Raw genomic sequence first — 16,224 nt, forward strand, 5'->3', positions numbered from 1 at the left:
GTCAACTTGAACTTAACAAGTCCCTCAGGAAAATGGAGGGGAGACGCTGTCCCACAGGGACCTTGGAAAGGTACCTGCTACGTATCCACTTCTCTGTTGGAATTGTTGTGTCTACGTGAGAACTGTGTATAGATTTTGGTGAAATTGAAAGACGATCTTGTTTCTCTTTTGCAAAAGTGACACAAACAATTGCCTTCCAACGCTCAAACCATTAAATCAACCGCATCAGGTAAAACGGTCTATGTACATATGTACCGCTGCACTTTGTAACCGTCAGTTCCCAATAGCTTCTCTTCATCTTCACTTTCACTGGATTTTTGATCTTCCGTACCTTGACGTTGCAGCGAACAATGACGACCGTTCCACGGGTGACCCGATCTACCACAAGAAAAGCGATATCAGAATCCAAAGTGAAGTTATCGGAACCATCTCAGCTCCCTTTCGCAGCGAAAGCTAGACGGATCGAAGAGGAGGAACACATTCCCCAGAAGAAACGCCCCAAGCGAGTTTCCCAGCCTGTCAACCAGCACCTCAAGGCCAATTCGCAGGAGACAACTCGACCGTTCAGATTATCGGAAGCGCAAGCACACCTTGCAGATATCGATCCCCGGTTCTCGCTGTTGTTCGGCCGGCTGCCATGTGGGCCTTTCGATAGTCTTTCAAAGCCAGCGGTTCATCAACCACCGGAGCCTTTCCGTAACTTATGCTGCAGTATCCTTGGCCAACAAGTTAGCTGCATGGCTGCCCGATCGATCACCTATCAATTCATCAAAATGTACGTGCGCAATCTCCCAAACATTCAGAATTTTGCCCTCATCGACCCCTTCCTCTGACCTTGCGACGAAGACTGAAAATTCACACGTTTCTTTTTTTCCGTACGTTCGCATACAGTTTTCAGTCTGGATTACCCCAAAAGTTAGAGTGAGTTCTGTCAACTTTTGTTTACCAGCACAATATTATCATATTCAATTCAATCGACATAAAACGGGCATATCACAAAAGCAAAAATGTAACGAAGGGTACTGGGATGACTGATCGAAGTTTGTATCTTGTGTGTGTTGAGGTAGGCCTTCAAAAAAACTTTCTGAGTTCCAATTTCCGTCACCAAGCGAAGTGTCCAATACTTCACTTCCTACCCTTCGCACTGCTGGTCTGAGCCAACGCAAGGCCGAGTACATTCACGATTTGGCTCAAAGGTTTGTCGATCGTCGACTGGAACCTCAAACGCTCATGTCCATGGACTCAAATATGGTGGTAGATGAGCTCTGCAAAGTCCGAGGGATTGGCCGATGGACTGCTGAAAGTAAGTCCATGCCTTCAATTTCGTCAGAGAGAAATAACGCAAAGTCATGCGAATTGCCGTGACCATCTTTAGCTCAATTACATTTCACTCAAAGTGGTTTCGATATGTTTTTCTTAGTGTTCTTGATTTTCTGCGTCAAACATCCTGATATCTTGCCACATGCTGATCTGGCAATCCAGAAAGGTATCCTGCGATGGTATACCACTGCCGCATTTGATGGGTCACTCCTACGTCATCTCAAAAATGATACCTGCACAGGAGCAGAGAAGGAAGAGAGGGACACGACTGGACTATCAACCCCTCCAATCCCTTCCGACTGCTCTCTTTCACGGCAGGACCTCGCCCGACGTCTCAGTAAGCCTCTGAAACCAGGACTCTTTCTCACTCCCTCTGAAATGGGTACGCCACTCCCTTCATTATTCTCTTCCCTGGAAACATAGAACTTGCCTTTTTTACTCCTTATATTAGCTTTAGTAAGACACACTGACTGATGTGCTCATTGGTAACTAACTTACAATTCTTCTTCACTTCAACAAAATTGATCATAGAGCAATTAACGGAACAGTGGAAACCTTATCGGTCTCTCCCAGTATGCTACATGTGGTCATTGACCGGTTTTATACCTGAATGCTAACATGGGGCTTGCTATTGGCACATCGAAACTCAAGATCTTCTCACACTTTTTTGGAGTTTGTTGTTATTATTATGGAATTGCGCATAAGGAACTGTAAAATTCAAAATGTTAAATTCACTAACTACCCCTGGACAAACTCACAGTCACTGGAGGACTTCCCGTCACTTTTGAATAAATGAATCTGAACTTTGGAATTTGGGGACCTAGATTTTCCTGCGAAATCAGAAATCTGGTGGCTCAGATCTGGATTTCCAGATTGACAGAAAGTCCTCCACTGTTTGGACAGCCTTGTCTGAGAAGCTGTTAGAGAGATTTTGTGCAACAATTTCTACAACCCAGACCTAGCAGAGGTCAATCTGGTTGGACAGACTCAGAGCCCCCAGAAACATAGAACTTCCCCCTTTTTTACTACTTATTGTAACTTATAAGTTTCACTGGGGGGGGGGGGGCATGAAGTAAGCCTGGATCAAGAGGAACCCTAAGATTGTGCATTGTTTCTACAGCCCATCTACCACACTCTCCCCTATGTTATTAAGTTCTTATCAGAGGAAAATTTGGGAGGAAGAAGTGGTATTTTTTATGAGGTTAAGTCCTGGTGAACAGTGTCTATCTCATAAATTGAAAAAGATGCTATATCCATTAGCTGCAGCTAAAGGTAAGCAACACAAAAATTTTCCACAGTCCAAGTAGTGCAGCAAGGTTGAAAAGACTGATCACATCTTCATGATGCATGTAGGTTCAACTTACACAAGTAGCACAAATAGCTGAGTCAAATATAACCTGAGTAATCCTGGATTTGGAGAATCCACCATAGCTATGAGGCTGATTTCATATTGGAAAGTATTCTAATAGGTCAGTGTAAAGACTCTGTGAGTCTGCCAATGAGAGTGAGCTGGAACAGGGCACAAGGTAAGAGACGGAGAGCCTAGAGTGGTTCTATGAGCACACAGAGAGAAGGAATTCATTTCTCTGCAGACAAGGGAAGAAAGGCAAAGGCTGTTACTGGGATCTAGCAATAATGGGTAGGTATGGTATGGTTAATGATAATATACTGATATTGCAACAATTTTTTTCTTTTTCCTGTTACATACCATTAAACATAACAAAGGGTGTTAAAATAATACACCTCCAGGAATTTTAATTTTTGAAGTCTGTTACAACATCTGCTGGTGCAGAGGGGCACATATTGGAAAAGTGTATTGAAAAATTGACTCCCAGACATCAAAATTCCAACTCCCAAATGGAATGGACATGCTTAGTACCAATATTTGAGGTCCACCCCGGGTCAGTGGTGGGAAGTTACTTTACTTGACAATATCTGACAGAAAGTAACTGACCACCGTTACTTTTGACACCATTATCTTTATCAGTAACATACAAACAGTGGCATCATATATAAAGTAACAGGCCATTTTTTCAGGCCTTTACTGGTCAAGTAACACATTATCCAGTGTATAACACGTTATCAAGCAATAAAAGGCCAAATTAGCCCTAAAATGGCCTTTTACACTGCAAGAGAAAGTCAGGCAAGTGACAGCAGTTTACATGAGGAATTCTCCTGTGCAACTTCCATTCTAGCTCCACTCAAGCATAAATTGTTCTTTTTTTTGGCACAGTCACTGTGCATCATGCACAGTGACTGTGCATTGAAGCTTGGTCAAAGGAAAAATATGACAAAGGCTGAAGTTCCATCAGCAGATTCTTTAAAGCTCTCACATGTCAACTGGTGGCACTTGCTTGAATTTTTCTTGTAGTGTTATTGCTTATTATATTACTCAATATCTGCTGCCCTGCGCACAGATATTGTAACTGCCTTTAAAAAATGGCTCTCCCCTGGTGCAATGTTGATATTGCAGCACTGTTGCCAGTAACAATAGCAATAATGGCCAAAATCTGTTACATTACACATTACTGTAGCAATAACTGCCCACCGTTGCCTGGGTATACAGGCTCCAAAATTGGTCTGGGAAATTAATAAAGAAAAATTCATAAAGCCTTACTGTGAGGCCCCAAGCCCTCCAAAACTTTATAGTTGGAATAAAATCCTCTGAAGAGAAAATATTGAACCCCCAGGGCATTATAACACCCCCAGAAGGTGGGGGGGGGGAGGGTGCTACTGTGGTTCTAATTTGGCAGATTTTCTACCAAGGTAGTGCCTCCGGCACTGTTAAAAGGGCCTCCAACACTTTCAATAGGGCCTCTGGCACTTTTAAAAGGGCCTCCAAAACTGTCAATAGGGCCTCTGGCACTGTTAAAAGGGCCTGCAACACTGTTAAAAGGGCCTGCAACACTGTTAATAGGGCCCCTGGCACTGTTAATAGGGCCTCTGGCACTGTTAATAGGGCCCCTGGCACTGTTAATAGGGCCTCTGGCACTGTTAATAGGGCCTCTGGCACTGTTTGTAGGGTCTGTGCCACTGTCAAAAGCGGCTCCACCTCTTTTAAGGCCCTGTTAGCATTGGTGGAGGCCCAATTAACAGTGGTGGTGGCCCTACTCCTAGACCAGCAGTGGTTCTAAAATTGGCTGGAGGCCCTATCAACAGTGGCAGAGGCCCTATTAATAGTGGAGTAGGACCTATCAACAGTGCCAGAAAATGCAAGTAAAACTTGCTCTGCACTCAACAATGCATCTATTACACTAAATTTAATTAGCAGGGCTAGAAATGTAGCGTAGTGCTGGCTGCTAATAATTTTTGCTTTTAGTTTTAGTGTAATAAAAAGCTGCTAAAAACGCTAGCCCTAGTTTACAACTAATTAGCATCCTTTTACAGCTTAATTAGCTGTAATTCATAGCTAAAATCACACTTTTCCCCTGAATATCTATTAGCTGTAACTGTAATACATAGACCATGCGCTAAATTTTAGCTTAGCATAGTAGCACTAAAAACTCCTAAATTAGTGTACTACTCACTAAACATAGTCTAATAGATGCATTGTTGCTGTAGTTGACATGCAAGATGCTCCTGTGTAATGGCCGCTATAGCTTTGGCCAAGGACACAACAGCTTTTTTTGCAAATTTACTGTGCATTGAAGTTTTTTGAACAGAAGATTTGACAAAGGCTTGCATAGCACCACAAGCTTCTTTGGATCTCTCACATGTAAACTGGTGTCAGTTGCACAAGTCTTTCTTGCAGTGGGAAGAACTATGCCAGCAGGAAATAAGCCAAATTGGACCCCCAGTAGCACACCCATTTCTGTGGGGGGGGGGGGCTCCTGCCACCATGTGGCTCATGGCCTGTTACCAGGAGCAAAGAGGGGATGATAATTTCCAAGAAGTTGCAATCTCAAGATAGCCCCACTGTGGCAAGAGCCCAAGGGGGAAGAGGGACAAGGAGTGTACAGAAGGGGTAGAGGTGGCAAGTAGCGCAACAAGCGCAACAAGTGCAAAGTAATGTTGGCCAAAGAAAAATTATCAGAAATAACTTGACCACAGCCAACTGCTGTGAAAAAATAAAGATACCTTTTTTTTGCCCCACCCACTCACCCAGTTAGGGGTCCACCTGCGGGCTCAGACCTTAGGGAGATTTCCCCAGACAGCCTAGATGGAGCCAGGTGAACTGAAAGGCACGTGCCCCCCTCTCCTCTTAAGGACCAACCAACATGAACAGATTTAAAATCTGCTTATGGTAGGCAAAGAGCAAGAAAAGGGTATTCCATCCCCCACAACCCATACTCAAGCAGCTTGGAGAGAATAGAATTCTCAGGCTGCTCTAGATAACTAATAGGAATTTATTCCACAATAGTTGTTGAAAGAGTCAATCAAAATTGAAAGCGCAAAGAGCGTGCCACAAGAATAAAGTGATTAGATAGCAGCAGATTGGAATATGTGTGCTTTGTGGGATTCTCTTCCTGGTGTAAAGTTTTGGTGAATGCACTTTGGGCTGCCTGGTGATAAGTTATCAATTTGTTTTCTTTCTTTTTGTGGTTTTTTGTAAAATTAAAAATTTTGACTCACAAACAATATGTTGGAATTTGTATTTTGACTCCTAAATAATTCTTGAACCAATTTTGGATTTTGGTACTCAGGATGTCCCCTCCATTTGGGAGTTGGAAATACAATTCTTGGGATTCAATTTTTCAACACCCTTGGGAAATATATTTCCAGAGGCAGCCATTTGCCCCTCTTTATCTCATTATCCAGCAGCTAACTTTTTATGTATTTTACTTGTAACACAAGTAATGTATCAAAACTTCCAGCCTGGGCTTAAAACCAGTTTTTACTAATACCAATAATGTCTGAGTGTAGTATGTTAAGGTCTGTTCTGTGGAGAGGAAGATGGGGTCTGGGTTCTGGGGTTCTGGGGGTTCTGGATCCAAGATGGTAGATTGCAGGATGAGGAAGAGGCTTGGATCTCCAGCCTCTCAAACCTTGAGTATGGTCCGTGACATGTACGTGTAGTCTATGTACATGTGAGTCTGCGCTGCAGAGCCCGCGCTACGGCTCATAACATTATCCCCCCTTTAATGCCCAAGTCGCCCCCTTTTCTGGTTGGTCAATGGGAAAAAAAAATCCTCCTCTTTTGGCTCTGCATTCTGTCCCCGGGCAGCATTAAAAAACCCAGTGGGAAAAAGCTTGCCCTCTCACTTTCTTCTCCGCGTCCTCCAATGCCTGGCCGCCGCCTCCGGAAATTTTGAGTTAAACTCCGCCAATAGGTCTCCGCTGTTCTTCAAGTTTGCCTCTGGCTCCCAAGAATTTTCCGCCGGTCCAAATACGCGCCAGCTGACAAGGTATTGAGTCGTCCGCCCTCTCCGCCGGCTGTCCAGTATTCCGTCAACCTCTCACTCATCTCCGCCGTTGACTGTTACTGGCTCCGGGGTCCGCCGCTGTCGGTGGGCGATCTTGTTGGGCTTGTGTTTGCGGAGTACTGACACGTGGAAAACTGGGTGGACTCCCTGCATGGAAAGCGGAAGGGTCAGTTTGTAAGCGGAGGTTGAAATTCTGCTAGCTATTGGGAATGGTCCAAGCCAGCGGTGTTCCAATTTGGGGCTGGGGCGTGTTGTCGAGATATTGCGCCCATCTAGCCAAACCTTGTCTCCACTGTTCCATTCCGGTGTTTTCCGCACTCCACAGTCAAACTGGCTTTTCATGGCCTCCTGTGCCGCTTCTGGACAGTGCTTCAGTTCGTCCTGTACCTCCGCAAGCTGGCGGAGTCGCTCCGCCACTGCCGGTACACACTGTCCCGCCGATGGAATTCCGCTGTACAATGGGTTGAAACCGTAATTTGCCTTAAATGGCGACACCCCTGTTGACGTGTGATCGTTGTTGTTGTAAGCAAATTCCGCCGTTGCCAGGAGTGGAGCCCAATTGTCCTGTTGATAGCTCACAAAATGGCGGAGATATTGCTCCACCGCTTTGTTTGCGATTTCCGACTGTCCGTCTGTCCTTGGATGGTACGCCGTAGATGGTTGGAGGCGGATTCCAAGTCTGTTGTCCAATTCCTGGGTGATTTGGGATATGAAAATGCTCCCTCGGTCGGAAACAATAGTCTTCGGAGTGCTGTGGAGTTTCCAAACGTGCTCCGCCATCAGGTCCGCTAACTGCTCCGCATTCATGGACTTCCTGCAGGGGATAAAGTGTGCCATATTTGTCAGACGGTCAACAACAGTCAGTATGCTGTTGTGGGAGCGGGATTCAGGTAGGTCTGTGATGAGGTCATAGCTGATGTCCGTCCACGGCCCCGCTGGAATTGGCAGCGGCACCAGTGTCCCAAATGGCTGTTGCGTCAAGGCTTTAACTCTTTGACAAGAATCACATCCATCCATGTATTGGTTGACGAACTTCTTCTGGCTGTTCCACACAAAACTCCATCGGACCAGGGCAAGGGTGCGGGATTGGCCTGGGTGGCCCGCCGCTTTGGTGTCGTGTCGGCTCTTCAGGATCTTGGTCCGCAGTGCTGGGTCCGCCGGTACCACTATCCACCCTTTGTCGTACAAGATGCCATCAGTCTCCGTGTATCTGTTCCGGTTACCTGTGGGGGTTTTCAAGGATTCTATCCATCCGGTCAGTTGGGCATCAAGTGGGGTCAATTCTCTGATTCTTGCAATGATCTCCGCATCAGCCATTGCCAGTTCATTTTCCGCTCCGTGCTCCGCGTCTATCCCCAGTACGTCTACCTCAAACCAGTGCTCCGCCTCCGCCAAGTCAATTGATTCGTCCTTGAACCAGGATTCAAACTCCGATATCTCCGCAAAAGTCCGCTTTGTGATGTTATTGGGCTTCAGAAGCTGTCCAAAGGTCAGTTTTTCACCAGGGGCGGGGGCTAGGTCCGGTCTTCTTGATAGGGCATTGGGTTTGGTGGCTTGGCGGCCCGGGCGGAAGATGATTTCAAAATCAAAGCAACCCATGGTCTCCGCCCACCGCGCCTGTCTCCGAGTGAGCTCCTTGGTGGTCATGAAGCTTTCTAGGTTCCGGTGGTCCGTGTAAACAATGGAGGTCAGGCGGTGCGGGTTTCCTTCCAGGTACTGCCGCCACTCTTTGAAAGCGGCAACAATGGCCAATAGTTCCTTGTCAAAGATCTCGTAGTTCTTCTCCGCCTGCACCAATGATTGGGATAAGTAAGCGACGGGGTGGAGTTCTTTGTCTTTGTTGCAAACTTGAGACAAGACTGCTCCAAGCGCGAAGTCGGAGCAGTCACATTCCAGGATAAACGGCTTGTATGGGTCCGCAATCTTAGGTATTGGAGCGGAGGTGAAGGCGGTCTTTAGGCATTCAAAAGCGGAGTTACAGTGCGGGACACCACTTTTGTGCTAGCCCCCTGGGGGTGTCTCAAATGTTGGGCTTGAGAAATTCACAAAAATCCCCCAACACCCCGGGGGTTTTGGGGAGGGTTAGGGGGGTGACCAGTGTAAAAATCACAAGTCCAAGTGCAAGATGTCTTTCCCCAGCCTCCAAGATGACGCCTATGACAACAGCATGAAGAGCTCAGATTGAAAGACAAAGAAAAGAGTCCTTACTTCAAAGAAAATCCTCCTCAAGCCAACCAAAAAAGCCACTGAAACCCTTCTTGCAGCCTTGAAAACCGCCTGTTGTCTTTATTGCTGACAAAGACGACCCTATTTTAATTGAAAGCAACAATGAGGATAATTTTGGTCTATTTGAAACTCCTCTCTTAGAAAAATATCAAGACAAAGAAATTGCTATGGCTGAAGAGACTCAACAGATGCTTAATTGGTGTTGCAATGGCAAAACCTCCGACAAAAATGATGAAGTTGACAAAGCTACCAGGAAGATCTTGTGGCCGATCTTGTACTCAAAGGATAAAGAAGAGCAAGTGCAGAAGAAAAGGCAAATTCTCAAAAGTGGAAATTCAAAGTACAAGATGCCAGTTCCTATCAAAGAAACTTGTTCTTTTCCTATGAATACAAGGCCTCGGTTTTGTACCGCAATGCTCCAAAACCCACTATAAGTGCATAATATACACTTAATACATAGTCTATATGCATAATGCACCTCCATAGTGCCATACTATGGCCTGTAAGTCCATGTTTCCCAAATCCGAACCACCTAAAAAGTGAAACTTTTTTCTGAGCAGTGCCACAGAGCTGGCGAGATATTTATAGAATCCCCTAGCTCTGTAGAGCTCAAAAATGTCACTTTGGTGTATTGTACATGATATATGTAAACCCTGATAGGTCTCAAAAAATAAAAACATTTTTGCGGGCGCGGGCTAGCACAAAAGTGACGTCCCGCACTGTACATTTGTCATCCCAGACAAAGGGGGTTTTTGCTCTGGTCAGGTCGTGTAGAGGTCTGGTCTTCCCCGAGAAGTGGTCAATGAACCGGCGGTAAAAGTTGGAGAATCCGATGAACCGCTGAAGTTCCGTAACGTTCCGCGGTGCAGGCCACTCCGTCACCGCCTTCACTTTTGCGGGGTCCATTCTAATCCGGTTACACGCAATTAAGAGTCCAAGATATTCCACCTCTGGTTTTGAAAATTCACATTTCTCCGGTTTCAGCCATAATTGATGCTTGCTCAGGGTCTCCAGGATTCCGTTGACCGCCGCCGTGTGATTGGAGCCTTTCTGTGTGTATACCATAATGTCATCCAGGTATGCAGCGGTGTCCTTTCCAATTCGTCCAAGGAGCATGTCCTGCATGAAGTATTGAAAGTATCCCGGCGCTCCTGTGGGTCCAAACGGCATGGTGAGCGGAGCAAATTGCCCCGCCTTGCAGATGAACGCTAGCTTATCCTCATCTTCCTCTGCCACTCGGAGGTTTCCGTAGGCGTTGCGGAGGTCCAGCTTTGTGAAGGTGTCGGCGTCTAGCAGGCTGTCAACCAGATCCATGGTCAGCGGAAGGGGGTAGCAGTTCTCCACTGTCAGTGCGTTGAGTTTTTGGTAGTCAAAACAGGGGCGAAGGTTTCCGTCCTTCTTTCCGGTGAATAAAAATGGGGCCGCCCATGGTGACGTGGTCCGCCGGATTGTTCTGCTGGCCAGTCCTTCCGCAATCAGTGTGTCGAGTGCCTGGTTCTCCGCCGGTGAAAGCGGAATGATCTGGCTTGCTTGCGGTGTGGCTCCGGGGACTAGGTCAACACAGAAGTCATACTTTCTTTGTGGCGGTAGGCTCTTAGCGCTGGATTTCCGGAACATGTCGATGAATTGATGGTAGCACTGCGGGACAAGTTCCTCGACGGTCTGTGTTGCAATAGCGGCCTTTCCCGCCGCTGCTAGCCGGGCGGAGGTCGACCATGATGTCTTGGCGGCGCTAATCTCTGCAGTGTACAGTTCTAGGAGAGAAAGGGGCTTGCCAGCTGCTTCGGAAAATGATTGCGGAGAAACTTTATCGGACTCACATTGCGGGGGCGGTAAAATACACACCCCCTCGTCACAAATCCTAGCTTTCCCCATCATGGGCCCTTGGCCCTCTGTTGAGGATGTTTGCGGAGTGGACAATACCGCCAAAGCGGCAGCAAAATTGTCGGCGGGGTTGGCGGGGTTCCATTCCAGCTGCGGGGGGGCGGGATTCCAGTTGGGGTGCGGAGTACTATCTACGGGGAGAAAAAGCTTTCCAGCCGTTTCAGGGAGTATGGAAGAGGGTAGTCTATCGAACTCACATTGCAGGGGCGGTAAAACACACACCCCCTCGTCACAAATCCTAGCTTTCCCCATCATGGGCCCTTGGCCCTCTGTTGAGGATGTTTTCGGAGTGGACAAAGCTGCGGAGGCAGCTGCAATGTCGGAGTGGTCGGAGCGGAGTGTGCGGGTGGTCCAGTCAATTTGTTGTCCGTGTTTGCGGATCCATGGCATCCCAAGGATGCCGTCGTACGTGTCTTTCAGTAGGGTGATGATGAATTTTGAAGGGCGGGGTTCTTCATTCAGGTTCAGGTCAATCTCATATGCCGCTTGGGATGTGGATCCATCAAATCCCGACACTGTCCGCCTTGAGGCGGTGGCGTTGCGGAGTAATCCCGCCGCGGCGGCATAGGACTCGCTCAACACATCATGGGTTGCTCCGGAATCAATCAAAAAGGAGGCAGGGGGTAAGGGGTTCTGGGGTGTGGCTCTGGGAGTTGTGATGGTGTGAGAGATGAAACATCTGGGATCAATTTCATTTCTGGTTAAAGTTTGACTAGCACCAATACTACAAGACAACTCCGCCGCACTCAAGAAAGGCACAACCTTCATTCCTGAGCGCCTCCATTTTTTGACAAGTCGGCCCGGCCTTTTCCGCCTTTATCCGCTGGTCCGCCTCCGCCTATTGCCGCCATCCCTTCCACTAATTGTCGGATCTGATCCTCCATTGCCGCAATCCTGGCATTTCTGTGGCCTTTTCCCTTCTTGGTTGGACAGTTGCGGGAGATGTGGCCCTGCGCTCCGCATTGGAAACAGAGTCCTTCCCGCATCATCCGGGCCTTCTCGGAGTCGGATAGTCGTCCGTTTAACGCCAATAGGTACATGGCGTCGGGGTCAATCCTCTGTTTAGCCGGCGCTGTTCCGGCCTCCGCTCCGCTCATTGCCGTGTCAAGCTCCAGGGCCAAGGTAGCAACCTCATTAATGGTTGTGAATGCGGTGCGGGAAACGATGAGCGCCATCTGGATGTCCCGCTTCAGACCTTGGCGGTACTGGCTGAGGAGGGTGGGGATGTCCCATCCCGCTGCGGAGGCGTGCTGGACGAAGGTGTGGGTGTAGTCCGCCACAGAACCGGTCTGCTTCAGCGCTCGGAGGGCTCGTTCCGCCTTTGCCTTCTTTTCCGGGTCGAAAAACATGCCCCAGAAGGCCGCCGTGAACTCCGCGTAGGTCAGGGTGGGTGGTTCCACTGCTGCCTGGTCAAGGAACGGGGCTGCCCACACGCCCGCGGGTCCGGTCATGTACGAGGACACAAAAAGGATTCGTGTCGTGTCAGTCGGGAACAAGTGCTTGTTCACAGTCATATAGATGCCAACCTGGCGGGCAAACGTCTCCGCCACCGCTCCGCATTCTCCATTGAACTTGTCAGGTTGAGCGATCTTGGGGGTCTTGGTTGCGGTTGGGGGAGGGGGTGGATTTGGAGTGCGGAGTGCGTCCTCCAACTTGGCCTCGGCCTGGCGGCGTTTTTCTTCCTCGTTGTTGGCCTTCTTAGTAATGTCCGCCAGTTGTTGTCGGAGTTTGGCGGCTTCGGAGGCATCCATTGTATTGCTGTGTGATGTCGGAGCATGATATTCAAGGTTTCTAGGAGTGGATTGCGACATATTCAAGGTTTCGGAGTTGGGATGTTCAAGGTTTCGGAGTCGGAGCAATCTGGTTCTTGTTGGTCTGTTGGGCTCTTGGTCTTTGTCTCCGTTAAGTAGATCCTGCAATATGTTAAGGTCTGTTCTGTGGAGAGGAAGATGGGGTCTGGGTTCTGGGGTTCTGGGGGTTCTGGATCCAAGATGGTAGATTGCAGGATGAGGAAGAGGCTTGGATCTCCAGCCTCTCGAACCTTGTGTATGGTCCGTGACATGTACGTGTAGTCTATGTACATGTGAGTCTGCGCTGCGGAGCCCGCGCTACGGCTCATAACATAGTAATGGCAAGTGTTACGCCACACAGATAACAGTGGTTATTGTAGTCTATTCTAACTACCCATCACTCCTCTGGTGACAGTGACACCTTGTAAACCCCAACAGAGGAGGGGGTTTACAGTCAAGAGGCAGCTCATGTGGGTAAATCTAACATGAGTTTGCTGATGAAATTTTGATACAATCCCTATGCACCAAGATTCAGTCATTTCTGATGTTCTTGAGGCTGAAGTGAACAAGTTGAAAATTCTATCATGAGCATCAGGGACCTATGCCAAGTTGACCATTTCAACAGGGCTAATTTTTACTTACTGGACCAAGAGTTGGCTAAAGGAGTTTAAACTGTTAACAAAAGTTCATCATATCCATGGATGTAGCAAGATGTAGCAAGTATGCTTGTTTCATGTTCCGTCTGTTTCAGAATTGCTCGATGAAGCTTGGCTGTCACAGTTCACATATGTACAAGCATCCAGTTGTACATACAGTTGATCAATCGATCGATGGTGTACTACTGATGTGCTGCGGAGAAAGACAGGTGATACATATCACTGATCGACAGCGGCGGGTTTTTTTGCTACAGTGATATATACATATATTTATGGACTTATACTGTTACTCTCAAGAGAAGTCCGACCAAACAGAGGTCGGGACAATTATACTCCCGGTTGATATATTTACTTACAGTCTTCCGCTTCAGCGCATTTCATTCTGGCACTCAGTCTTAGTCCTTCGCGATCGGTCCAGGGCGACAATTCTCCAGAGCCATCTACTTGAAAGTACTTCCGAGAAATCACTTCATCGATGAGCCCAATCGAATGATTGGTTTGAATGAACAGATCTCCATTATGCCCGAGAACCAACCAGAAAATATGAATGCTTTCCTTTTGCAGATCAAGGTGTGCAATTTCATGATACTTAACTGCCAACATTATTGTGGTTGATTGATTGTTGTCTTGACTTATCTCAATACAGGGGGACGCATCATTCTCCGTGAGTCGGATATAGGATTCTGCTGAAATTGTAGATTGTAGATAGGCGACTAATCCTCGGCTTGGGATCATGAAAGCTTTTTTCTCAAGTCACAGATGTCGAGTCCCTTAGTCAAACCTGGAAATTATGCAGCAAGGTATATTAGCTGTTTGATCCAATTCTCTGTCGCATGGGGACTTAAAAGATTTCTAACTAACCTCTTCCTTATCACAGGTGGCTGGCCATCTAGAGCAAGGAAAACGATTGGAAAACCTGTCGTGGAGATTATTTCATCTTCACGCGATGATGACTGGTGAAAGTCCCAACAATAGAACACACACATTTGAAGTGAGTCTCTCAATAAAAATTGGAAGGTTCAATCCGGCAAACTGGTGCCTGAGTGACCTTGAACTTAGTTATGAACTTTTTGATGTAGAGATTGAGCAAGGAGACCGGAAGAAAGGTGAGTGTGACATAGAAAGGTCATTTTCCATATGGTTACTGTGTTGTGCAACTTATATATCGGATTTTTGTAGCTCGACCGAGAGAGACACCTACGTTTGAGTCAGCTTCAAGCTCCGCCGTTGAAGAGAGGCCGATGTGCCAATCAACCAATGTCTAGCGTATCTGCAACGATACATCACCCTACCTTATTGTGTAGTCTATCTAGTCCGATGACAGAAATGGGAACTGGTGGACTGGTCAACTGCACTACCATTACATCATCTACCCATATCAATTTTTCTCACTACGATGCTTGGGACTTCGACTTCAAGGCCGGCTCTATCAATTTTGAGTCATTTCTATCAAGCTTCTCCCCTTTGGCTCTTTTTGGTCCTGTGGATTATCTTTCCCAGGAGACTTGCTGCCTTCCTGAGAATACGCAAGCTAAGAGAATGGCAGACTCCACGGCTGTTTGGGATTCTGTGAATTGTTTGCCGTACCACGAACAATTGAATGCACCTTCTTTCGCCAATACAGAGAGAACAGACCTCGGCGCGGTGATCGACCCCGTTCAACATACCATGAACGTTTATGCCACCAATCCTGGCAGCCCGCCAAAGACGGAGTCCCCTCTTTCGGAACACTTTCGTTTTGACAACATAGAAGCCCCAACTGACTCGCCTGGCATGCAATTTGTTGGCGAAAACCCAATTTTGGATAATCAAATCACATCAGAAACCCCGCAGTTCACCTGTCAATCAGATAGAATATTACCTGCGATAGGTCAGTGCAAATTTCATCTGATAGCCTGATGATCTAGTGAGGCGGAGATTGGCTTAATATGCCACCAATTTCTCCCATCTTTTAGAAAACATCAACGGTGGGAATTCCTTTGTAACAGGCGTGGAATTCCCCCAGCAGAAAGGCCAATTTTCTCTTGGCAAGGCTTCCAAACCAGATATTTCGACTAATGCTAAGAATTCAAAAGTGGGGGAGAAAAGAAAACGTCGCAATCCAATGGCCACCCGACTCCCCACGTTTGTAGGCGCCTCCGATCTTCCAAAGCACTCTTTGGACGGTAGTATTTCGGATGGACCGATTTGCTTCAATTGCCGGGGAACGCAAACCCCGCTGTGGCGAAGAGGGCCGAATGATGAGCTTCTTTGCAATGCGTATGTACATTCAAATGATGGCAAAATGACTATGCGAATGTTACGTCTGATTATAATGCTATATGCTAGTTGTGGAGTCTTTTACAAAGTGCACAAAAAGCACAGGCCTGCTACCTTGAGTAAATATAACAGGTCTTTGGGCAATTCAAACTCAGTCACCCGCAATGAAACCGACCCCAAAGGCACGGGAATCCAGTGCACAAACTGTGATGCAACAGCTACCCCTATGTGGCGTAAGGCACCAGATGGGAGCCTGTTGTGTAATGCATGCGCGTTATAGTGGGTGTTTCTGCTTTTAAACATTTTTCAATTTCAATTTCAAGTCTTTTAACTGTTGGGGTAAGCTTTACTGATAGAGGTACTATCAACTCGACATCCCCATTCCAAACAGTGTCAAGTGCCACAAGCGTCCTCGACCCACCAACTCTTCAAAGGTATCTTTGACTCGACCCCTAGGCCTAATCAATTCACTTTCCAATTTGAACTACGGCAACGAACCTACTTATTCACTTGGAATCACCTCGCCCAAGTCTGAGATTTATATTTCTAATCCCAGTTCGTCCAGTGATCTTAGTTCCCCATTTATCAATCTATTTGACAACACTCTTGGCGGAAGCAGCGAGTTTAGCAGTTTCAATTATTTTAAGTCATTCCCAAATTCTTGCTATACTACTCACAATACCTGATCTGTTTCTTTATTATCGCATGTATAATGATTTCATATTA

At 47.0% G+C, this 16,224-nt stretch overlaps 2 protein-coding genes across 2 annotated transcripts; both read left to right on the forward strand.

Moving 5' to 3' along the window:
• Window positions 1-350: 350 nt before the first annotated feature.
• PtA15_9A462 (uncharacterized protein) lies at window positions 351-1,937 on the forward strand (the record flags this gene model as incomplete). The annotated part of the gene is made up of 5 exons (XM_053172673.1): window positions 351-775; window positions 892-921; window positions 1,068-1,303; window positions 1,421-1,702; window positions 1,852-1,937. 5 exons carry the CDS (start codon window positions 351-353, stop codon window positions 1,935-1,937), a joined length of 1,059 nt encoding a protein of 352 aa, XP_053023890.1.
• Window positions 1,938-13,782: 11,845 nt separating this feature from the next.
• On the forward strand, window positions 13,783-16,184 carry PtA15_9A463 (uncharacterized protein; the record flags this gene model as incomplete). Its single annotated transcript, XM_053172674.1, has 9 exons — window positions 13,783-13,809; window positions 13,886-13,903; window positions 13,980-14,039; window positions 14,117-14,230; window positions 14,319-14,345; window positions 14,419-15,109; window positions 15,195-15,498; window positions 15,568-15,777; window positions 15,890-16,184. The coding sequence occupies 9 exons, from the start codon at window positions 13,783-13,785 to the stop codon at window positions 16,182-16,184; spliced, it is 1,746 nt and encodes a 581-aa protein (XP_053023891.1).
• Between the last annotated feature and the right edge of the window lie 40 nt (window positions 16,185-16,224).

This window comes from Puccinia triticina, chromosome 9A (genome assembly GCF_026914185.1).
Source record: "Puccinia triticina chromosome 9A, complete sequence".
Classification (NCBI taxonomy): domain Eukaryota; kingdom Fungi; phylum Basidiomycota; class Pucciniomycetes; order Pucciniales; family Pucciniaceae; genus Puccinia; species Puccinia triticina.